The 25,688-nt window shown below is 36.5% G+C and overlaps 1 protein-coding gene across 14 annotated transcripts in view; it reads right to left on the bottom strand.

Moving 5' to 3' along the window:
- Positions 1-21: 21 nt before the first annotated feature.
- Positions 22-25,688, bottom strand: part of Dmd (dystrophin) — a 2,157,616-nt gene continuing 2,131,949 nt past the window's right edge. For 9 of the 14 annotated variants that reach the window (XM_040744180.1, XM_021232987.2, XM_021232985.2 and 6 more), the window contains 2 exons: positions 15,778-15,870; positions 22-2,540 (listed from right to left, as the gene is read on the bottom strand). In XM_040744180.1, coding sequence (XP_040600114.1) covers positions 2,443-2,540; positions 15,778-15,870 — 191 coding nt within the window. In that variant the 3' untranslated portion in view covers positions 22-2,442. Of the gene's footprint in view, positions 2,541-7,265; positions 7,298-15,777; positions 15,871-25,688 lie in introns of all 14 variants that reach the window. The other 5 variants (XM_040744181.1, XM_021232988.2, XM_040744185.1 and 2 more) reach the window with 1 other exon arrangement.

Here is a 25,688-nt window from a genome sequence, read left to right as displayed (position 1 = left end):
CTACTACATTCCAACAAAGGGTTTTTTTAAACATAACTGCGTGCTTTATTGAGATACACAGTAAAGCAGTAATATAATACAATAGTAAGGCATATATTTGGTGAAGTTTGATATGTTGTGAAAATGAAGTAAAACTGAAGTTTAAAAAAATAATTAGTAAATGTTACAGTGTTGGTGTTAAAACACAATATATTATGATACTCAAGTAAGAATCCAGTACCTGGAAACAAAGATGATACATGCCATGTGATGTTTATGTTTCAGTTACATTGATTATGATTTACAGTTTAATACTTGGTGGTTATAAAGAACATGAAATGATGTCCAAATTATGCTTAAACTCAGCAATAAAGCTCTCAGTTTTTATTCAAATATTTTGACAGATTCACTCCAGAACTAATATCTAAAAGATAAAACAAAAAGATTAAAACAAAATTATGCGCTCTATCTACCTCTGATTTTAGAAAGAAACTTAAAACTTCTTAGTGGGATGTAAAGTAACCCCTTGCTTTAAATCTTAATTAAAAGAAACCCTTGGGTAAAGAAAATGTCCAGCGTCACATAAAAGAGAAAAATAATGCAAGACTAAAACCTAATCTCAATGTGTTACTTTAGAGCTTTGGGCTTTCTTTTGGAGATTAAAAAGAAAAAAAAGGATAATGGTGTCCACACAACAGATGAGTGGTGAAGCTGTGAAATTAGGTGTGCACAATTACTAGGAACACCCCAAAACCAAAGTGAGGTAGAAATAGCATGAGAAGCTGTGTTTGATGTTAATTACAACTAATAATGGATAAAAACCACTCTCTAAAAGTTAAGTACACTGGATGTTACAGGTAACAGATTTGCAAAATAATGGGACAGTGATTTCTATTGAAAGAATGATTTTTAAATGATATAGTCACACAATGACATGGAGGAGTAAGTAAAGCTTTTCCTATCAGTCCTTAGCTTTCATCTTCACGTTTTTCTCCTCTTGTTCAATGATCTGCATTTGTTTATGATTTAGCCTGTCAAATTTACCAGACGATTTGGAGAGACTTTCAAACTGTTGTCCTTCCTGAACTCACAATTCTGTATGTAATTACTTGCAGGGAAACCAATGCAAAGGCAACAAATGCAGTTCATGGGTCTCGGGATTGATATTCACCAGGGTCACAATGTGATTGGGTTACTTTCTTACCAATAATCGTAAATCTTGCAGCATTATAGAAAACTCATCACAATGGAAAACGAAATCTAAAATCTAAAAATCATCATCATCATCAACAACAACAACAACAACAACAACAACAAAACTACCCACTAGAGTTTGAGTGTAAGAAGTGGGCAGAACAATCTAGTGATTATAGAGAACAGAGATGTTCGTATGTATAGTTGTGAATATTCATCCACTCTTTTACAGAGTGGCTACTCCCCTCACAGGGATTGACTGGGGAGTCACAACCCTCAGCCTCCACTGTCTTCCTCCTATTGCCCAGGAGTGAAGAATGCCTTCTGATGCTCTTTTGCAGAAACATCATTGAATCTAAACCATGGCATAGCCAGCAACAGGAAGCTGAATATATCAACCAACAGATGACTCTGATATAGTAAGTCCTGTGTATTCGTTCACAGGTTCCTTAAAAAAAATTCAAAGCTCTGGTTGTCAGTGGAAAGTTCAAAACTAGAAACATCTGGAGTCCTAGACAATATTTTAGTATGGTAGTATTCTCCTGGCCTCAGACTCCAGGGAAAATTCACTCTTGCCCAAGCAGATAAGCCCGAACAACTAGAAGCAATTTATTTCCATTAGGAAGTGGCAAGAACATTTGAAGAAGAAATTTCATATCTATTTATCTATACACCTATAGTATTTATATACTTGTAGACATATAGATGTATAAAATGAAAGACCATAGTCAGCCCCACTCAGTCAACAATTCTCAAAAGAGCAATGTGAAGCAGTCATTTGGTGCTGTTAGAGGAAGTCCTATCTTTAATATGCAAGAAAAGAAAAGAAGTCATGAATTCCATATGAATACCACGCTAAAATAATGCAAAACAATGTGCTGCCTCAGTGTGTGTGTGTGTGTGTGTGTGTGTAGGGGTTTTACAAACAACTTTTTTATAAAGCACACTTTAGTTTACAATCTTTCTTTATAACTGTTATAAATTTTTAAACAACCCAAAATGCGTTCCATATAAAGAAATGGCAAGTTATTTAGCTATCAAGATTTTACATGTAATTTTCTTTTAACTTTTTGTACAATTGCATAGACGTGTAAAACCTGCCATTGTTAACAAAACAATAACAGACTTAGAAACTACTGAAATCTACAGTATAGTACCACTACCCTTCACAAAAATATAGATTTTATTTCTTGTAAACTCTTACTGTCTAATCCTCTTGGTTGTACGAATATTATAAAAACCATGCGGGAATCAGGAGTTGTAAAACATTTATTCTGCTCCTTCTTCATCTGTCATGACTGAAACTAAGGACTCCATCGCTCTGCCCAAATCATCTGCCATGTGGAAAAGGCTTCCTACATTGTGTCCTGGAAAACAAAGGGAAAAGAAAGACTTTACAAAGTGTGCAGGCATTGTTCCCCTGATTGCCATTATGGGGAGTTATTTCCGTTTCAGGGGAAAGACAACACAGAAGCTTCATTGAAGTTATATACAACAAAGTTCCATTTTTTTACCCATCTCCAGGAAATAAGTAAAGCCTTGTTAATGAAGCATTACATGGTGTTAGTATCAGCTTAATGCTGGATCAGCCCACTGGTGTCATTTGATGGAAAAAAATGTGAAACACTGCACTCAACCTCCCAATTTCAATTTCCCAACTCATCTCAAAGGAACTCCATAAACAATCACAAGGCTGCTATCACAGAGAAAACTTTGTAATGTGACACATCTTTCTCAATTTGCTTTATTTACTATAATTGTATTTGCTACATTTTTTATTATGAAACCACTGCCACCCCCTGTGCTATCATCACCATTACCAGCAAAGCCACCTTAGTGATCACATGTAATCTTCATTTACTGGCTGCTTCAAGCTGTGAAGAATAGCTGTACTATGGAGGATATGACCATTTTCTTTCTGCTTTTACTTGGTTGAAAAATAAACTCTTGATTTGACCTTTTTTTGTACACCATTCAGATTTGAATTAGAAAGCTTTAGAATAAAAACTACTTTACATTCCAAATTACTCTGCAGCCTAATTATAATATGACCTATATGTAGTTCAAAGATTTGGGGATCCTGAGAATCCTTCTTTGCTTGCCTACTAAATGAGGGTTAACTATAAAAATAGCCTTTTCATAATAACGTGGCCTGACCTGGCATTAATCCCCCAACATGGAATCAAGAGCATAATGTCTGTGGGTACTCTAGCAAAACTAACATCTAGAATAAGATAATCGGAGATGTACTTTAAAGCTCTCTATTTTGTATATGTCTCATATTTTATGAGTCTAATTTTAATTCTTCAACCTTGGTAAGTCATTCTCTTTTTCAAGTACTGCCTTTGGAAATGAGATGCTTTATTAGGCCACTAATACCTAACCATGTATCAACTTAACAGAGTCTCAGAATTGCTAAAATCTCAATAAATATTTTAGAAAGAACAGAGCATGTAGTCTGTTTTAATATTTATTTCAATAGATACATATCCCTTTAAAACAAAACGTAAGAGAACTAGAAGAGGATTCATGAGCAAGCACTTATACAGTGATGACACCCGATCAATTCAAGATTCATTAAATGTTTAATGTCACTCATTTATATTAAGGTAGGTAAGTTTGTAAAACTCTTTGAGTTTTATTAGTTCAAGGAATTTTATTGAGGTTAATTGTGTTTAAAAAGTTACTTTGGATTTTGGTTAAGACTTCAGACAGAAAAAGGTTTAACAGAGCATATGTACTATTCATAAAGTGGGTCAATGATAAAAAAACTTGGAGTGTGTGTGTGTGTGTGTGTGCGCGCGCGTGTGCATGTGTGTGTGTGGTGTACCAGTGCATGCATACATTACCAGTATTCAAGGAAGAGGATGTCAAATTTAAGGTCAATGTGGGTTACACATTGAGATCCTGTCTTTAAAAAGCATACGAAAAATAAAAACAGAAGCTCAGCAAGACATAGTGGAGCCCCTTGTTCTCAGAATTTCAATATACATGTGATAGTCACAGTTTGGAGTGAGTCCCCTGTATCTATTTTTCACTGCACAGCAACCCTGAGGAATCTGTACAATTACTCACACACGCACCTCCAAGTAGACAGAGTAAATGTAATTTTGTCCTATTAGCAATCTTAACAAAGCCAGTAAAAAATCCTTAAAACCTGGCAGTGAATATAATTCTAATGATATCTTATGACCCATATCTAACTCTAGGATATTAATAGACAGTATATTTTAAAATACAAGCAAAACATAGAATACCTTGGCTTTTCCTAGCAATTTATGGATAATTAGAACTAACCTTTTAAGATTGTTGACTAGGAGTTATATACTACAGTTCAGAGATAGTAAAATAAATACATATACAAATAAAATATATTCCCAAGGGGTACTTCTAGTCTCTAAAATGGTGTTTGGTTACTACCTTGAAAAAAATACTTGATTATCTTTAAGTACTAGTTCTAGTGGGTATCCAGCAGAAAGAGAGGTCAATTATTGCTAATATACTACACACACTGGCATAAATGTTGGTGGTATTAACCTGTTTAGACTGTTCAATGTTAATAAGAGACTTTATGATCATTCTTATGCTACATAAAATAAAAACATATAGAGGTGGCTTGCTATACCTACATTACATGTTTGGTAATATAATTTACAAATACCCATTTTACCGGAATAATTACTCCATTTTAATGGAAGTTTTTATTGGATACAGAAAACAAACAAAATGAAATACATTATCTTTGATAAAAGACTGTCCCCTCAAATTAAACTTCAATCTATTAGAAGGTTAAAACAGGGTTATAAAACTTAGATTTGGAGGCATCTTGTTTCTATTATCCTTTTATGTAAGACAGAATATTAGTGAGGTCATTAACTTTTCCTGACAAAATCTAAAAATAATATCCAAATATCATACTATAAACACAAGAGGTCAAAAAGCGGCCAGGATTCAAGCAATAGCAATGAGCTTTGGGCACACCTTGACACAAAAAAGTGTCTATAGAAAGTATTGATTTAATCCATTCTTAAGCAAGGATTATTGAACACAAAGGCACCATGAGCTGAACATTAGACAGTGTTATGTTTTTCCAAGTTGGCACTCATTGCAACACATTTAGTTTCACATGCCACCAGTGCCTAAGGGAGTTGTTTTCCATAGTGATTGGAACTGAGATTTTCTGGCAAAGGTCCAAGACCTCAATAGCAATCTGGCACTCTATTTTTTAAATTCAAATCCCAAACAAATGGCTAGCATTCAATTGGCCAAAGCAAAGCTAGAATACCAGAGCAAAATAGGCTTATCTTTTCCTCTCCATAATTTCATCTCTGAGAAAAAATATTTGGCTTAGTGTGAGTTTAGGGTGTTTTCATAGGGAACTTATCTGGCCATTTGGAATCTCAGGTAGTCAATTCAATCTGCTGGACTGTAAGAATATTTATTCATGGATAAAATATGCTCAGGGGTCTCAAAATTATTATGCATTTCTTTGTCACAAAAAATATTAAAGTTCATGGTGGACACTAAGCATTAAAATTAACCAAAAAGTCTCACAGATTAAGTACATGAGCCAGGAACATTCAATGCATTACTGATTCAAGTCTTCTTAACTTCTCCTCCAAGCTACTACTATTCCCTCCTTGAAACGTCCATCGTTTTGAAGGGACATTAGTGCAGACATACCAAGTGTCATTAAATTTTATTATAATTGCATAGCATGGTCTTGGCAGACTTCTAGTATGATCACCTAGTATGAACAAGATTTATATTGTTTTCAACTATGTGTTCACAAAGGCCCATTGGGACCCCTGGAGATGGGGTTACAAGTGATTGTGAGCATCGTAATATGGGTCCTGGGAACTGAACTCAGGTGCTCTGCAAGAGTAATATGTGTATTTAACTACTGAGTCATCTCTGCGGCCCCAGGACTACTTATGTTTAAATGTATCTGTGGCCACTTGTCTATTTCTATGCTAAGGATCCAAGTCATAGGAAAAAATTCCATTCAGCTTATCTCTCAGAACAGCATATGCCAGCGACACCTCTTGGGAGAGCTTGCCTGCCCCCTTCCTTCACAATAAACTCTTGGTTAGGGCAATCTTATTCCACCTGTGTTGACACTTAGCACTTTTGTCACCCAACAGTCACTTGAGTAGGTAAGTCAATGCTCATATAATAGCATAGGATTAAGAAACAGCTTTGATTGTAAAAACCCAAACTATACTCAGTGTCAGTGCTGTACCCCATTCATTCCAATCCTTAAAATGGCATTAAAAACACATCAAAACCCTCACCTTCATTTTTAACATGACAAATAAAAGGAGTCTTCTAAAAGGCATGTTGAGATGATGTAAGCCTTTCAAGCACATGGCAATGAAGCCAAGCTTCCTAGGCTTCCTGGACTCCACACTTGGCTCTGCCATCCTGGACACTTTGCTTACCCAGTCCTTGATTCAGTTACCTTATGTGTGAAAAACAGAGTCCAGAAGAATACCTACCTCTTAAGTTTGTCATGAAGATTATGTGATGCAAAAATAAATGGCAAATGCCTACTACAGTGCTTGGCACACAATGCATGCTAAAAAAAACTTAGCTAAAATGGAAATAAACGAAGGAGCGTAGGAGTGAGGGAAAGAGGAAAAAACCAATAAAAAATAAAAGGAGGTAATCTCAGAAAAATAAAAACCAAAGACCCTGGCAGAAAATGATCAGGTCCTGGAAGCAGAAGGAAGCTTTATGACTCGTCAATCATGTTCATGGTAAAACTTAGTTTGAAGATTCTGTTTGTGTTACAAATGACATCAGGTATGAACTGTCAGGTTCCATCCTCGGGACTAGAAAGGATTGCCATGTTTAAGAGACACCTGTTCCCCCAACCCTGCTGTTGTCATGGAGATGACAACGACAATGAACATTTGAGGAAAGCTCTTCAAATGGGCTGCAAGTGGAGGAGCCACTCCCATTTTCAGATGATGACAGAATGCATAATACCCACATGCGCGTGCACACACACAGTTCTTACACAAAGGCCAGACACAGAAAGCAGGATGAGACAGACAGAAGCCATGGCTGTGAGCCCAAGTCTCACTAACCTCTCTCATTGGCTTTCCAGGGGCATTTCTTCCTTTAATAATAGAGAGAGGAAGAGGCAGAGATATCAGAAAGGAAAAAATAAAACACGCATCAATATACAGTTTCATACCAATTTGCTTCTTTTAACAAACAGATATTGAGGTGACAATTCGTTTATTACCTTCTAGAAAAAAAGGAAACAGAAACAAAAATTCCACAGACACATCTTGTCAAATAACCTTTGTGTACACTTAAAATCAGTGTAAACAGATAACAAGACCCAAAAGACATCATTTATAGTATCCATAATTTCACACATTAAACCAGATGAAAATCACACAGAATAGAAGTTGACAAATGGAGGCATTGCTTTCAAGGGCTACTGTAATAGAGTCTCAAGCTTGGTATTCAACAATCTCACAATCTCTTCACATTTGACTTGACAATCAATGCATTAAAACATCAAAAGTTGTTGATTGTGTGTTAAAGCAGAACCCCACAGAGGACATGGTCTTTATACTCTTTGGAATAATTTTTCTATCTCCTTGAAGCTGAGCATGTCTATGATGGGGGACGATGAGGAATAGAAAAAAAGATGAGAGAAACGTGTAAGTCCCACTAACGGACAAACAACAGAATAATACCTAAGAATGAGCATTTAGCCTCTTCCCTTTAATTCAACAATCATCAGGAACATTGAGAATCAATGGCTAAAGACTGTTCTTGCTTTATAGAAACCATGCCTGCATACAATTAAGTCTATTGTTTTGAAAAGAGAACCTGATAAGAAACTATTCTATGGTAATATTCATAATTAGACATGGCTTTTCATATTTCCAGGATATCCAAAAGCCCAGTGGCTTTTGATTTGAGCTATGGGGCAATTCTTCATGCAGCCTTACATGAGATTTCCACATTTTGAGGAAATAAAACCAACAGCTGTGAAAGAACCTATCCAACATTATCTTTCTCCGCAACTCGCCATGCTCAGTTGCTCCCATTCTCAGTGGTTCTAAAACTAAAACTCTCCAAAACCACTCCAGGATGTAGCTAGGGAGTTGCAAAGGCGACTTTTTATAACTCACATTTAAGTCTCCAAACTTTTGATGTATATATAAAGGTCTTCCAAGTGTGACATTGTATTCCCCCCTTCTCTCCCTTATGAATTTTACTAAAGGGGTCAGAAATTTCTTGTGATTGTAGTAACTGAAGTTTGAACATGTAAAACTATGCATTCACGCTGTTCCTCAAGCCAGGAACAAGAGAGAAAAACTGCAGACAAACTCCTCAGCAGTGTGTGTTACCAGAAGCAAACTATCACAGATGACAACAAGAAGGTGAACATCATTTCATACTTAGTGGCTCAGATAAACCTAGTATGAATTAGTCTTTCTGTTGGACTCTTTGAGAATATTTTTCTTCAGAAAAAGTTAAAAACAATCTTTATAGTTCAGAGTTCTATCATTTCGTGGCAGAATTCATTCTCTCTTATAAGGCTGTGGGCTTATGAAGGAGAGGGCCCACATATCAGCCAGCACTGTATCCTCAGTCTTTTGTCCTATACCTAGGTGCTACTGGTATTTCATCAATGCTGATGAAACCGAATCAGTCTTTATTGTCAACCTGAAATACCTTGGAAGAGGAAATGCCATAAGACTGGCTTACTAGCAGGTCTGTGGAGCATTTTATTGATTGATAACTAATGCAGGTGGACCCAGTTAACCATGGGTGGTACCATCCCAGGGCAGGTGAGCCTGGGGTGTATAAGAAGCAATAGTAGGCGAATGTGGGCTTGGTAGAAAGCCATTGAGCAGTGTTTTCCATAGTTTCTGCTTCAGTTCCTGCCTCCAGATTTCTGTGTTAGCATCACTTCATGTTAGATTCTAAAGTGTAAGATAAAATAAACCCTTTCCTCACCAAGTTGCTTTTGATCAGTGTTTTATCGCAGCAACAGAGAAGCAAACTAAAACATTATGGTATCAGTGAGGTCATGGCCAAGAGTCTTTTTCTGTGTGATAAATAACTGGGCTATGAATGCTATCCTTTACGGCAGTGGTTCTCAACCTTACTAATGCTGTAGCCCTTTAATATAGTCCTTCATGTTGCAGTGACCCCCAACCATGCAATTTTTTTCATGGCTCCTTCAGAACTGTAATTTTGCTACTGTACAAATGATAATGTAAATACGCGATATGTGGTAGCAAAGGGATCATGACCCTCAGGTTGAGAACCACTGCTTTAGAGACTGAATTCTGAGAGCTAACACTTTGTTCTGGTCTGTAACTTTATCTTGTGAGAATACTATGATTTATATTCAGAAGGTGATTTCTTGAATAACCAAGATTATAGATCTTTATTAATTCTATATTGAGCTACACTCAGGGCACTGTCAACGGTTATTGCTGAAAACTATGCAGTAATTGGTATTTGATCTCTCTTGGGTACTTTTCAGTCATATTTGATGTAACCCTAATTTTTCTGCAGATTGTTTCCTGTCAATAGATTCACAAATAGTCTACAAAAGAAAAGGCCATTTTTTTCTAGAGCTAAATTCAATGTTTTCTACTGTACTAAAGATAGTTCCTCACTGACAAAATATAAACTACATGGTTGCAACATTCTAAAATGTTCTTGAATAATAAATAAATGCAAGTATCTACTTGAATATTTGATTTCATAAATGTATCCTTTAGAAAGTTTCTTTAGGTTTTCAGTTAGGGTGTATATCTGACAACGTGGTATGCTATCAGGAGATGAATCAAGAGAAAAGGGAAGTGTGTTGAGGTGGTCCTAGGTATAAATCAGGGGTTTGGTTAGGTCTGGAGAAGTCTGGGTTCCTAAGGCAACCAGAATAGAGATTATTGACTAGAATTCATGGTTTCAGAGAAAGACGTGGGAGAAATTTTTGTTTTTTAGGTGCCTGTGTCTTCAGCTTTCTTAGTTCACTGGTGGTTTCAAAAAGGCTAATGGTTAGAATTTAAGGCTGATAACCATTTTAGCGTTTCTATTTTATTACCAGTCAAACAAGATTCAAGTGGTGATACTTTAGATACTGAATGTATATGCTCTCTGGTATACAGATAGAAATGCATAAAGTAATTCATGTCCATAGCTTTGCTGAGCTGAAAGTTGATCCACCCTGAGGCTTGTGGCTGTGTACATGTAATGAGTCCGAATGGACACAAAATAAAAGTGCAAAACACGGCAAAGCAAACTTTCTCTGGAAAGGACCAGATAGTAAACATTTCAGGGTTTATAAGCCACAGAGTCATTGTAGTAACTAATCAACTTGGTTACAACTAATCTGCTTTTAAGGCAACCCTGTACTCTATGTAAATGAATGGGCATGGTTATGTTCCAATAACCTTCATTTCTACAAACAGTAGGGGGTCAGACTGGGCCCCAAAATTGCAGCTTATTGGTCTTCAAGTGTAAGTGGATAATTTACCATACCCTTTGTGGACTTGTTTAAGAAACAACAGTTCTTGTAGAGGTGGAGGTGCATTATGTTTCTGTCTCATTTAAAAACAAGTTATATTTTATTTTATGTGTATAGGAATTTTTCCTGCATGTGTGTCTGTGTACTACATGCCTATCTTGTGCTCATGCAGTCCAGAAGAGGGCACCAGATACCCCTGAAACTGGAGTTAGAGATGGTTGTGAGTCATCATATGGTTGCTGGGAATTAAACCTGGGTTTGGGGGGAAAGAGGCCAATGCTCTTAACTGCTGAGATATTTATTCAGACTTTGCTTGCTTTCATTTTCTTCCTTCCTTCCTTCCTTCCTTCCTTCCTTCCTTCCTTCCTTCCTTCCTTCCTCCCTTCCTCCCTTCCTCCCTCCCCCTCCTCTTTCTTTCTTTCTTTCTTTCTTTCTTTCTTTCTTTCTTTCTTTCTTTCTTGACTCTGGGAATTGAACCCAGGCTATATCACGCTAAGCATATGCTCTATCAATGAGCTATATCCTCAGCCTTGCCTTTGTTTTTTAAATATTTCTCCTCCATAAAAGAGCCATGGAAGAATATCTGAATATTAAAAGATTTTTACAAAGATGTTCCCTAGGCTGTTAATTCGGGAACATTTGGCAGAATATATGTGAGCTTATTTGAGCAGCAGTGCTATAAAAAGGAAAAAATGCCATAAGCTGTTAGTGATAAAATTCTGTAAAATATATCAATAAGGAAGAAATTTCAGAGGTAGAAAAAAATCCTCAAATAGGACTATTTCGTTAATTGTCTTATGCACTAAGTTTGTCTTATACAATATTATTTATTAATCTGTATAAAGGAGCACCTCATTTTAGGAAGTCCAATACCACATCAATAGAAAGGCATTTCTTTCATTAATGTGCATACTTGCATATAGAAATCTACATTTGTAGACCACTAAATGATCAGAAACACATGGACACAAATTGCTTAAAGTGCGTGATCTTAAATTGTATGTGTTGTTTACTCTACTCACGGAGTGTTCCTATACAATACTGAAGGAGATTCAGTAAGTACCATAAAAAATATAATGTGTATTATATTATAATTCAACCTTTACACACACTTAAAGAGGGGCAGATAATAGATAGATAAATAGATCAGACAGAAATTGGTAATGTACACTGAGCACCCAATTCTGAATAACAAGCTATACCTAAAGCCTAATGAGGAAATATAAAATTACAAAGTTAAATGTGCACACTTCTACACCTTGGGTGTCCTGCAGTTTCTATTGCCCCATATTCAAACCAGCAATGGCCATAGCTTAGGACTAAGTGGATCAACATGCTCTCTTTATTACTTTGGATAATAGTTGAGCAAAACCATTGAGATAATATCAGAGACCTAATTTAACTTGATGAATGGCTATGGACAAGGTACCTAACTTCTTTGTGCTTCCGAGCACTATGGAAATGAAAGCTGAAGTTTAGAAATATTTAGGTCCAGGTTTAAGTCACAAGTGTAGCAAGCAGTAACATAGAGGTCATAAATTCAAGGCATACAGTATCTGTTTACTCTCTATATTTATGACAATTTTAATTTCATTCTACAAAAAAGCGTTTCCTCTGTTGGAAATTAACTAGCAGGGTAAAACAAACCATGAGGTAGTTTTTAATAACACATTTCCACTAAATGTCAGACCTCTGGCTCTGACATCTGTTTTGAGTCACTGAAACAGCTGTTTGAAATAGCTGTAGCAACTAAGATCTTCGTTTATTTCTGGTAATACAACTCTAGAGACATGGACAGAAGAATCAGAATAAAACTATCAAGTCCTCTAATACATTAGCTCAGTCTTGGCAAAAAATGAAATTATTTTTTGAAAGATACATACATGGACAAAGAAATCTGAGACAAGGTAGATAAAAATATTTTTAACACTGGATCAGAAAATCAATTTAGCAGGTTGTAACCAACATTTTATTCCTGAACAAATTAAATAGAAACAGCATACATTACATGTAGTATAGAAAATACTGCTTCATAAAATTTTTGTTTCTGATATTTGCATGTACATGTGATTATAAACATGTTGTAAAACTGTTGCGAGTATATACATCTATGTTTGTATATAAAAGCACATATACAATCTACTCTATTTTGGTATTCTAGTTTGTGATGAAAACATGCATGATACACAGTTAAATCAGGCCGATGAACACTGTTCAGAGTATCAAAGTCTCTTGGATTTTTTTATGAAGCTTTTCCACTGGGAGAGTCTTTAATTCTAAGACGTAAGATTTTCAGGAACTTCTTAATGTCAGCCTAACATATGTGCCAAATGGTAAGCTGTCTCTGCCTAGTTCAGCTGTCTCTATTTACACACCAAACCAAACACAAAGCCTAAGTGTACACACTTACACACACACACACACACACACACGTGTGTATGTATGCATATACTGCTTTTCTAGTTATAAATGTTTTTAGTTACAAATAAACTATTCTAACCACTGACGTTCTATAGCAATACTCAAGTTTGCAGGAAGCAAACAAAAAGTGCTAAGATTATAGCATCACAGAAAACCCAGCCAAAGGGCTGGGGAGTCAGTGGGTACAACACTTGCTGAACGATGACCTGAATTTGGGTTCTTAACACCCATATAAAAGTTGGGTATAGTGGTGAGTACCTATAACCCTAGTACTGGGGGAGGCAGGTTAGATAGGTGGACTCAGAGGGCTTGCTTGCCAGCTAGTCTAGCTAAAATGATGAGCACGCTTCAGCAAAAAAAACCTGTCTCAAAAACTAAAATGCAAATAAATACAGGAAGACAACTGATGCCAGCCTCTCACCTCCAGGCATAGGTACATATATATCCATACAACACACACACACACACACACACACACACACACACACACACACACACAGAGAGAGAGAGAGAGAGAGAGAAAGAGAGAGAGAGAGAGAGAGAGAAATCTAGTTAAATACTCTGAGACTAGCTTTTTTTTTTTGCTTTTCAAGAATGAGTTAATTTTCTCAAGCCACCAGACTATGATTAAATAAAAAGTTAGTCAATGGAAAAAAATTCAGATAAGGACTCTTCCTCCCATATTAGAGCATTTTAGTCAGCATTTAGGGCATCACACTCTTCCTTAAGTATTAATTTAATAACATTATCTAGGTGGCATGAACAGTGTTTCCCAAGGTCCCAAACAAGTAAACCAAAATCACACTAGTTCATGCTACATTAGGCATGTGAACTGCAAATACTACAATAGAGAAGGTATACTCTTAATGTCTCAGGAAGCTCGTTCTATACTTAGTCTACCTGAAAGGAATCTAGAACTGTAGTACAGCTAGCCAATAGAAAGGATTTTATTCTCAAACTAATCAGCATGGACCTGGGCCAGGAGTATTGTGGTTGTGTCTTCTCTGCTATATTCCTGTAGCTTAGGTGTGAAAAAATGTTCAGGCTATGACTAGGTTAGCTCTTAACCTCTCACAGAGCAGGTAAATGGACTACCACTTCAAGAAGTTGGAATTAAACACATGACTATGACCTTTAAGCAAAGGTGAGGGGATGATAAAATGTGTAGTAGATGCCTACAGCCCTGACATTTCTAACTACCTTGAAGAAAAAACTTTTACGTAAGTATTTTTCCTTCCTAACAAGCAGAGTGCTTCAGGGATTCATTCATGAAAAAGTTATCTCCACTATAGAAATTCTGTTATTGTATCATGTTCTGAACTTCTTTGGAATACGGCATTCCAACTGAACCATGAGCTCTTTGGAGGTCAAGAATTTGTTCTTTCTTTGCATTCCTAACACTTTCTTTGACACATAGTAGGCACTAGTAAAATCTTGAAGGATAAAGTGAGGATAACAAAGGGGAAAGCATTTATATTTCTATCAAGCTGATGTATCATCTTCTCTTTCTAAATAATGAGATATAAGCAGAGGATATACCCAATAGAGTTAGGATGGGCATGGGACAAGAGGTTAGTGAAAGGCAGGTAAGAGTTTCATCTGTGAAAAAATCAAACAGTGGTATTCAGCAGTGAAAAGATGGCTGGTATAGACATTTAAAATTAGCTTCCTAGATGGTTCCTTAGCAACGCTCTACCAGAACATTATTGCTTTTAATGTGCACTGCATAGCGTTCACTCACACATCAAATAGCAAGGAAATGGCCATTGTTAGCTGACTCTGAACAAAAAGAGAAAACACACTACTCAAAACCCCCTCGTTATTGCCCTTATGGAGACAAACAAAAACATCAGATTTTCCACCACCCTTCCCTTCCTAGGCTGCCCATTAGGGTGCTAATCACTGGCTACAAGCCTTTCTGTTTCCTCCTTTCTGCTTCGATGGGCTTTCTTTCTGTCAACTCACAGGTGACCTTAACTGTTTTTTTATAGGTTGATAGGGGGTTGTTCACTGACTGTGTTAGGTCATAAACCATAACAAGAACAGTAAAATATCTCTTTGGATGAAGTAAGCCATTTGTGACTCTTACAGGCTTTTGGGAAAAATTTGAGCACTAAAGTCCTGCTTTTGTGTGAGGTACAAAAATGTACAAGGGCAGTGTGATAGGGAAAAAATGTCTTTCTTTGCAAGGAAGTAAAATGCTGATAACCTTACCTATGGAGACCTAATTATCCCTATATTGAAATGATGGGGTATTATACACTTTTCAAACACAAGCCAGTGTCCCCCTCACTATCATTTACTAGCCATTTTCTAGGCCTCACTGTTGTACATCCCTGGCAAAGGCACCATACAGCAGTCATTTTCTCATCTGTGAAAGTCATATAGTAACTGCTCTTAAATAAAAGGTACCGCATAATCAGCTCTCCAAACCAATATGTGAACCACATAAAAGACTTTCTAAGTACAAGGTGGAATTCTTCCTTCTAGAAACACTTTATTCACACAGGTATTTGAACTCAAAACACACCAAGCCAGAAATCTATACTAAAAATAAAATGTCATCGATGAAACCAAATTGGCATCCTGCCAGCACAGGCTGGCCTGTAACAGACAAAAACATGGCAATTAGAATGGCGAGGTATGAGTTCCTCATAGGTATTGGTCCTTACCTCTTGAGCTAGGGAAGGAGTTGTTGAGTTGCTCCATCACTTCTTCTAATCCTGTGCTTGTATCCTGGGGGGGACTCAGAAGATCTTCCTCACCTTAGTGAAGACAAACAAGGATGAGCCATCATACTTTTGCCAAAGGCAAACACAGGAAAGGACTGCACTATGGTTTTACAAACAACTGTAAGTTCATTTTACTTGCTCGTAAATAACAAACAAATCCTCAAGCAACTCCTCAAGTTTGATTCTTAGGGACTACTTCCTGAATGTGTGGAAGGCCATGTGGCAATTTACCTATGTTATCATTCTTAGAGAAGAAAACTGTGTTCCTACTCATTAGTTAACAAAGTTGACAGAACATCTTTCTCGAAGCCCATTAACAAATGTGCAATCTTTTGAAATGAAACAATTCTTATTACACGCTTATAGCATGTTTCCACACCACAAAAGAAAAATAAGAATATGGCAGATTTGAAGTCACTCTGTAAATGTAATGAGTAAGCTAGAAACTGAAGTTTTCAGTCTTTTTTATTTAACAACAAAAACAAAACTAAAGTAGCATTAAAGTCAAATGTAATGAAAACGAATAAACACCGTACATGAACTAATACATACTAACAGTATTTTAGGGACAGTAAACAGAAAGAATACTGAGGATTTATGTCCTTTATTTGTTACTTGGAACTGCAGTATCGTTTTTGAATTGGGAATTCATCGTAGGTAGTGTGTGGATCAGCGTCTCAGACATCTTAAGTAACAGGAAATTTTCTTAGGTGCAAAGCAAACTAATTTGAATTCTGAAGATTCTTTGAAAGTTGTTTTTCATGATAATCAATCTCCCAATCATGGAAATACTTCTTTTTAAGCTTTATTTTTTAAGTACGTCATTACATCCATTGAAAGCAAAGCCTTGTTAAAGGAAGTCAGAAATAATGAATGGGCTTAAGGACAGCTCAGGTTCCCCTGTGACTTGGAAATGATTAGGGAGGTAGTGATTAAATGATTTACATATTCTTTTCATTTCCTTTGGTCCATGCCACACTTGGATGTTCAGCTAAGATTATAATCCTGCATTCAATCCTGCATCTCCAACCTTATTTTTAAAGCACGAGCAGAAAGATCATTTGCTAAGACAAAATCATACTCTAGGTGGACAGGAGCCTGCATGCTATTCCTAGAATGGAGGGTTAAGAAGCTGGCATGGATACAAAGCATCTGATTCTGAGAGTCTCATTTGAAACCCTAAGCACAGGAAAGACAAGGTGAAGAAAATGTCACACAAAGCAGTAAAACAAGATACTAGATTCCTCTTTCTTCCTCTATTCTCTCTGCATACATGCACACACGTGTGAACATACACACAGACATACATATGCACAACACTTTAAAATTTTTAAATCTTCAGAAAGGAAAAATGGCATTTAGTATTTCTAGTTTATTACTGCATTTTAAAAACTTACTATCTGGTGAAGATGGGATGAATAAAATATTACCAGAAGAAACACAACCTTGACCAACTGCAGGGCCAATTATATCTTTTTGCTCTATTACTAATGCAAATTTTTGTTGAGTTGGGAAAGGAGAGGCATTTTTAATGACAGCAAGTCCATGTTCATGACAGTATGTCTTACAGATTAAATCAGAACAAGCAGAAACATTCAGCACTGGTGTCAATATATCTGACAGTTTAATTACATCATATCTGAGTTCTAGGAACTTCATTGTACTGTGTTAAGACCCAGGTACAGTTCAATGAGGTGATTGGCAGTAGTGTTCCTGAATGATTTCAAGGATCAAACTGTAAAGTATAAGCTAATGGTGTCAGCTAAATTCGTCTTTACAGATAAACTATCACCTGTCTCAAAAGAGAGTATCTAAGTTCAAATGCAAAATTGGTTTGTTTTTAATAGTAAGCTTTTGTGACAATGATCATTTTATCCTTTTAAACAGTTGTGGGGGTATTGAGGTTTAAATGCGGAGTGCTATGCATGCACTCAGATAGTGATCTAATAACCATCCTAATATTTTATAACACAATAAATAAAAGACCCAGAAACAGACATTGCAGTGCAAGCTTCAAGCTGAAGATCAGAAAAGCAAAGCAGCTGGGCACTAACTCTCACTCTACCTCAGACTGAAAGGCAATCCTGGCTCCACCAAACCACAGACTGTAATCTCTCCTCAGAGTGGCTGGAGAAACCCGAGACTTCAATATCTTTTTATCCTCAATGAATGCTAGCTCCGAGACCCTGTGCCTGTTTTATATATCTTCCTAATGCTGGGATTAAAGGTATGTGATCCCAGGTGCTGGGATCAAAAGTATGAGTTCTGTTACTCTTCACTCTAGTAAACTCAGAGAGATCCATCTACCTCTTAATCCTGAGTCCTGGGATTAAAGGTGTGTTCCACCACTGCCTGACCTCTGCAGCTTGAGGCTGACTTTGCTTTCTGAATCCTCAGGCAAGCTTTAATAAATCATAAATAATATATCAAAACAATATTTTAGAGCACCTACCAAATGCTAAATTGTACATAAACAAGTATATTCTGTTACCTCAAATGTTTTTTAATATTCTCCAGATTTCTCAAGATGGCTAACTCACCTCTTTGTAATAACTGAAGTCAGGAAATAGGCTAACTGAAGAATTCTTAGCACCTAATATAGTCTATATCAGAGTATACTGAAAAAGCTGAAACAGTTAGGTGAAACCTGAGTGTGACACCACTGACTTGGAGGAGGAAGAGGAACAGCAGGAGGTGGAATGAGATACAAGAGAAGAATGATGCCGAATATGATCAAAATACTTTATTCATATATATATATATGTGCCATAATAAAACTCATCACTATACAACTGATACATTCTTATAAATATTTTAAGAATAAAGTCCTAGAATTTTATTGTTAGATATTGGCCCAGATTTCCTTTTTGATGCCTTTACAAAAAAATTCAAGGGGATGGAGAGATGGTTTGGCAGTTACGAGTAATTCTTGTTCTTTCAGAGGACCTGAGTTCAGTTCTAGGCACCCACATTAGTAGCTTACAACATCCTCTTTTGGATGAACACTTTGAGGAAAGGGTAAGATGCAACTGAGCCAAAGACTTGAAGGTATGAACCATGCAGATATATGGGAAAATAGAGCGAGAGACAAAGGAAGAGCAACTACAAAGCTGCTGGAAGCTCAGTGTGGCTGGTTTGCTCATAGGACAGCAAGACACAGTGTACACACAGTGATACAGTGATCAAAGGCTGGGAGGAGATTTCTTCCATGATTCAAGAACATACACTTGGTTATGTGACCTATTATGGTGAAGGGAATGCTAACAGATGTGTGTATAGAGAGGCTCAGTGTGCTTATGAGCTGTTGCATTTGTCTTCTTGTGTTATGTGCCAGAAGAAACACTCAGTTCAGAGATTTGCTGACACATGGAGGATGTGAGACAATGTGAACTTTCTTGAACTCAACTCATGACCAGGGGCGAGGTTTAGCTGGCCTCCTGCACAACTGTAACCTACTAGCAGATTTGAATGAGAAATGCCCAATTTGAAACTGTTATGGTTATTTGCAATAACTGCCATTGGTTCTTAACCTATAAGAGTATAAAAATGCTAACCTTACAACTTGATCATTACATGTTACATATGTGAACTGAATTTTAATACTAGACCCAATAAATAGAGGTAAATACATATCAATTTAAAAGTAAAACTTTAAAAAATAACGGATATGCTTTGTTTTCATTAGCCAGACCAGTAAGATGCCAATATTTACAGTTTGCCTAATAATACATTATGTAGCTATAATACAAAAGGCAACCCCAAAGTGTTCTAATTATAATTCATGACAAGCTTGCTGACTAACATTTTTTTCCTCATTTATTGCTAAGAAAATGCACACTGAGTGTCAACTGTCCCTACTTGGAATTTTGCCAGTTATTATCCCCACTTCACTGACTCATTGCCTACTCAAACAATATATTGTTAGTAGCTAAAGGAATTCATGCCAATTCCTTAACATTGGCCATTCAACTCGATTCTGCGCCAAACTGATTCTCATGAACATGCCTAAAATTCTTTTTAGGTTATTAACAATATTCTTTGGCTTTATTTTGAAGTTAATGTTTAGAAATTACTGAAAATATTGAAAGGTGAAGGCTTTCAAATATGGAAGACAAGGAACCTTGATGTGGTATAATATAATATTTTCCTTTATTTCCTAGCAAAATGAAGAAAATAATTGAGAAGACTTGGCTTAAACTAAGAACACAGAAATGGCATGGCTTTCCATGCAAATACTTTTGAGTCTTCTGAAAAATATGCTGGCTCCAAACTTCCTAGAATGGATGGTATCCCACCTGCCTCATAAACTGTTTCCAATTTCCAAGACTGATAGTGGGTTAACTTGTTGAAAAATATTGTTTTAGATAGAACATATGCAGCCTATGCAGAACACATTTAAGAATCCTTAATTCTGCAATTTTGGTTTGTATCTAGGCAAATTATTTTCTTTTTGAACATGGAACCATGTGGTAGCAAATTACTTTTTCTTTGAAAAGAGGATACATGTAAGCACACATACTTAACATCTCAACATGACATGACTAGTCACTGAATACATTTGTAGCACTGAGTTTCAAATTTTATCTAATGAGAGGGATTCTATAACATGAATCTTTCTCTTAATTACCTCTGTTTAAAACCATCAAGATGTAGTGTTACTTAACCTGCAACTTGTATTGTACATATTTTTTAAAAAGCATATGCTCACCATGTGTTATTATTATGCTTCATGTGTCCAGTTCTCTCTAGTTTTCCAATAGAAAAAGTACAATGATTTATCTAATACTGTATATATAGGGCAAAATGTGTTTTCTTTTTTTCTCTTCCTTTTTTTAATTTAGGTTAGAAACAAGTTTGTTTCACATGTCAATCCCAGCTCCCTCTCCCTCCCCACCAGGCCCCCCCCATCTCCATTCTGATCCCCAGGAAGGGTGGGGCCCTCCATGATGGATCTCCAGAGTCTGTCATGTCATCCGGAGTAGAGTCTAGGCCCTCCTTCAAGAGTTCAGGCTGAGAGAGCATCCCTAATTGTGGGATGGGAACCCAAAGTCCATTTATCCCTGGCGTACAGATTGTGTTTTCATATCCTAATTGAAAACAGTTATTTCCATGTATATGTTATATAGATCTTCTTTAGTAAATTATGGCACAAAAGGGTGATGGTGATTATTAGTCAGCCTTAAATTATTATAAAGATATCCAAATTAAAATGTCTTAAATATATGGAATTCTCCCATGCCTATACAAAAATGTATTGTGTTTCAGGCTAGAGAGACACATTGGCAGTTAAAAGCAATGTCTGCTTTTCCAGAGAACTCAGGTCTGGTTCCTAGCATCCATGATGGCTCACAACTGTCCATAACTCCAGTTCCAGGGAAGGCAACACTCTGTTTAGCCTCTGAGGACAGCAGATATGCATATGGTTGCAGGGGTTTGAATGAAAATGTCCCCCATAGGCTCTTAGGGAGTGGCATTATTAGGAGATGTGGCCTTGCTATAGTAGGTATGAAGCTGGAGGAAGGAAGTGTGTCACTGGGGATGGGCTTTGAGGTCTAAGAAGCTCAAGCCAGGCCCAGTGACTCACTGTCTCTGATGCCTGCAGATCCAGATGTAGAACTCAGCTACCTCTCTAGTGCTATGTGTGCCTATGTGCCTCCTGCTTCCTTCCATGATGATAATGGACCAAAACTTCTGAACTGTAAGTCAGTCCCAAGTAAATGTTTTCCTTTATAATAGTTGCTGTGTTTGTGGTGTTTCTTCAAAGCAACAGAAAGTCTAACTAATACACTGGAATACAGACATACATGCAGGCAAGACATATACACACAGTGAACAAACAAAGATATGAACAAATAAATGAATGTCTTGTGCATTATTTCCAAAAGAGTAAGTCAGAAAGCACTCTACTGCAAGTTTGTTGCACTGACAATAATCAGTCAGGAAAGAAAAAGATCAAGAAATTATAACTGTCTTTAAGGAGGTTAAGTTCTAGGGTATTCTAGGAGGATAAAAGAAATGCTAATAATTATCTGTAACATAGAATAAATTACATGATGTAATGCACAACAAACCCATGTAGTATATGATGACGTTACAAAGGAAGATCCACTGTGTTGAAAGAGGATTATCCATTTCACGTTAGTAAAAACGCTCTTTCCATGCTATCGATTTTGGAATTGATTCAATGGGCAAATCAGGCCTTAGGCCAGGAATAGTATGATATAACCTGCATAGTTGCAAAGTACCTAGAAACATCTAGATGACGGCTTGAAAAGAGGGAGAGGTCAAAGAGAGAAAAATCAATTAGGACATTTTGCATATCTGTTCAGGATGACAAAAGGCTGAACTGGGGAAAGGAGTGAAAAGGAAAACTCGTGGTAATGCCACATAAAGTATTTAACAGGACACACTCATAAGGAATCAAGCAGGCAGATCTCAATTAAGGAACATTCCACAAACACTTGGTCTTGAAACATTTAAAGATGCCTGGAAAATGTTTGAGACTGAAGGAGATTATAGAAACTTGTCAACGACATGGAAAGCATCAGAGAATATTATTAGCAGAATTGAAGGTATCACAACTACTGAAGTTGCAGAATGAACAGCAACAGTCTCTTGATGTGATTTTGTGGTGCTCCACATCGAATTCAGGTTCTTGTATATACCAGATAAAAGACCTACCAGTGATTTACAGTCCTGGTCCAAAAGTTTATTTTTTGAGTAATAATTCTATATTGGTTACTTAAGAAATTATCTTTCACCTTGAAAGACATGTTTTCAAGTCTTTTGGGTAAAATTTTATTTTATGTGAAACAGAAAATTTTATTTTGGGTGGGCCAGTGAAATAACATAAACCAACAAACAATTTAAGTACAATGAATATGCACATAAAATATGGATAAGTATATGCAGAGTATATAAAGATGTCATCTTAGGGAAATACATAAGTAGATGTCAATAAGAACAAAACATTAGTATAAGGATATATAAAATAATGGATATAAAGCAATTGTAGCAAGATGTTGAATTAATTGCAATTTTGCTATAAATCTGGTGATTTTCCTAAATAAGAAACCACAAAAAATCACATGTAAATCTCTAATATTAATACTAAAATCTATTTTTAAACGGTTGGGAATTATTTGACATTTCAAATAGAAAATCAGGAAACACATTAGGAAGAGTAACTCTGGGAGAGTAAGGAGTTATTGGATATAAAGAATTGTTAGGAAGGCACACACATGAGTATACAGAGGTCAGGAATGTAAAAAGAATTAGTTTTGCTAAGTTTATATTTCTTTGTTTCTTCCAATAAAATGTAAATTCTATTAGCACAATCTCCCAGTAACACCTGTATAGAATGCATGCAATACAAAAAAAAACCCTTTTCAGTGAAAAGCATTTTGTGCTCTGAAGATGTACACTGGCCCCTTTGTATCTGGAGTGGGGTGATTACAGGATCCTATAGATACCAAATCCATGGATGATAAAGTCCTTTATATAAAGTACTTTCATAGGAACTACATGGCACCTCCCCATATGTTTTAGATCATCTCTAAATTACTTATAACACCTAATATAATGTAAATGTTGTGTAACTAGTTGTTAGATTATCACCATTCAGGGAATAATGACCCCAAATATCTATTTTTAATTACAAATGGACACCTCCTTACAAATATTTCTAAGTTTGCTTTGTTAAGTCAATGATATGGAACTTGCAAATGTAGAGTACCAACTGTAGTTGAATTCTTTAGACAGATCATACTGTATGACTTCTCCCATACTTCACTGGAAAGAAAATCATTGGGACTGTGTATTTAAAGAATATTTTATCTAAAATATAACTTAGTCAGTATCATCCTTACCACATCTCAAAAGTTCATAGTACAAGAATACATATCACAGTTTTCAAACATCTGTAACTATAATTTTAAAATTCCCCTGGGATGGAGAGATGGCTCAGCTGTTAAATGTTAGGCTTAAAACCAAAAATATAAAAGTTGCCCTAGTTTCCTTTATTAAAGTTGGCTTACACAGTTCAATAAACACCACACACACACACACACACACACACACACACACAACCAACAACAAAAACACAGAAACTTTGAATTCAGTCTTTTCTTTCAGAAAACAAATATTGTAACATATCCTATCAATTTTCTATAGGTAAGTTATCGCTTACCCTAATCCATGTGCTGACATATAGCACTTCAATGCCTGTATTCAGTTCTGCCATAATACTCCTGGTTCTACAAATCATCGGTACCACAGCCTGCTATGTACTTTAATTTGAGTACTTTAACAGGTATGCTGCCTCTTAGATGTTGACAACCTAAATAATTAATGCTTCTAAGCATGCGGAGTTCTGAGCTCAGCTCAGTGTTAAAATATGTGATTTCATTTCTCATGCATTACTTCAAAAAGAAGGAAAACCTTGAAACAGATACTAAAGTTCATTTGTCTTCAGAATTTACTGACTTCTCTAAGGTGTTCAGTATTTTTTTCATGCTCTATGTTATAATTTACACTTCAACAATCCATTAGCTGTATTCAGATCTCATATGCAAACAGAATCTGACAGAAATTGCCCTAAATCACTGAGGTGTAGTAAAGTCGGGAAAACACATCGAACACATCTTCTGTTTGAGAACAACTGAATCCTGGCTTTCCTATCAGGTTTGTCTTCTCTGGACCTGGATGTGCCCTCCTCCCTGCTCCAGATTTTTGAACATTACTGCATTTTTTCAACTATTCTCTTTCCTCAGGCATACTTACATTCTCAGAGTCCTCATCAACGTCTGGGAATGTCTATTATCACTTCACTGACCTCAGCACCGTGCTGACAAATTGCTCAATCCTGGGTGTATTCCAGCACAAACTACGTATAGTCTACCTTTTCAATGAGCTCCATGTAGCACCTGTAGAAGCTGAGTGGGACCCTCCACCTTGAGTGCTTAAATATTGAAAGAGCTGGAAACCATGTTCATTACTTATAACACACTATTCAACTTCATGACCACTATCTCACTCCTGTGACCACAATCTATCCTTCTTATCTCCCCCACCTCCCTTGCTTTTGAGATAATGTGTCACTGTTGCCCTGGCTAGCCTAGGCTATGCAGACATAGCTGGCCTGAAACTTGCAGCAAACTCCCTACATCTGCTTCCCAGCTATTGGGACTAAGCCAGCTTCACATTAATCTCATGATCTTCCCCTGTAACTTATTCTTACCTTCACCTTTATTTTTAATGCCCTTATAGTGTGAGTTAGGTACTTTGCCTGTCTTTATGCTAACCCATGGGTTAGCTCAAGCAGGAGCTCCTTCACAGGGCTTGAGATGTGAACAATCAAGAAGTCTTTGTGTGTGTTAATACTGACTTGGGGGTTTGTTGTTTGTAAGCTCTGGTGTCACTATGTTGTACAGTCACTTCTCAAATTGATCCTCCCAACTCAGACTCCAGAGTATCTGGGATAACAGGTATGTTATTCCATCAAGACCTTCTAGGAAAGAGTGGGAATCCCAAAGATAATTAGGCTAGGACCCAGGAAAAAGAAATAGAGTCATGGGTTTGATTCATGCTTACTCATTCTTAAAAGAGGAGAGAAAAGTGGAATACATCAAATACTGCTGGCATTCATGAAGCATGATTGGTTAACAACACAGGAAAAAAATGAGCATGGCCTGACAAGTGTTGTCATGATTGTTCATGGCATTGAAAAATAGCTCCTCATTTTACTCTTCTTTTATCATGTATGTATCAGCAACTATAGATTTCTTAGAACCAAGTCCTATGCAGAGATTCACGATGAACAATGAGTGGTAGAAGACCACACTAACAACTTA

Source organism: Mesocricetus auratus, unplaced genomic scaffold (genome assembly GCF_017639785.1).
Source record: "Mesocricetus auratus isolate SY011 unplaced genomic scaffold, BCM_Maur_2.0 Super-Scaffold_100003, whole genome shotgun sequence".
Classification (NCBI taxonomy): Eukaryota; Metazoa; Chordata; class Mammalia; order Rodentia; family Cricetidae; genus Mesocricetus; species Mesocricetus auratus.
The sequence above is the reverse complement of the archived record's forward strand: the minus strand, read 5'-3'. Positions and strand labels throughout refer to the sequence as shown.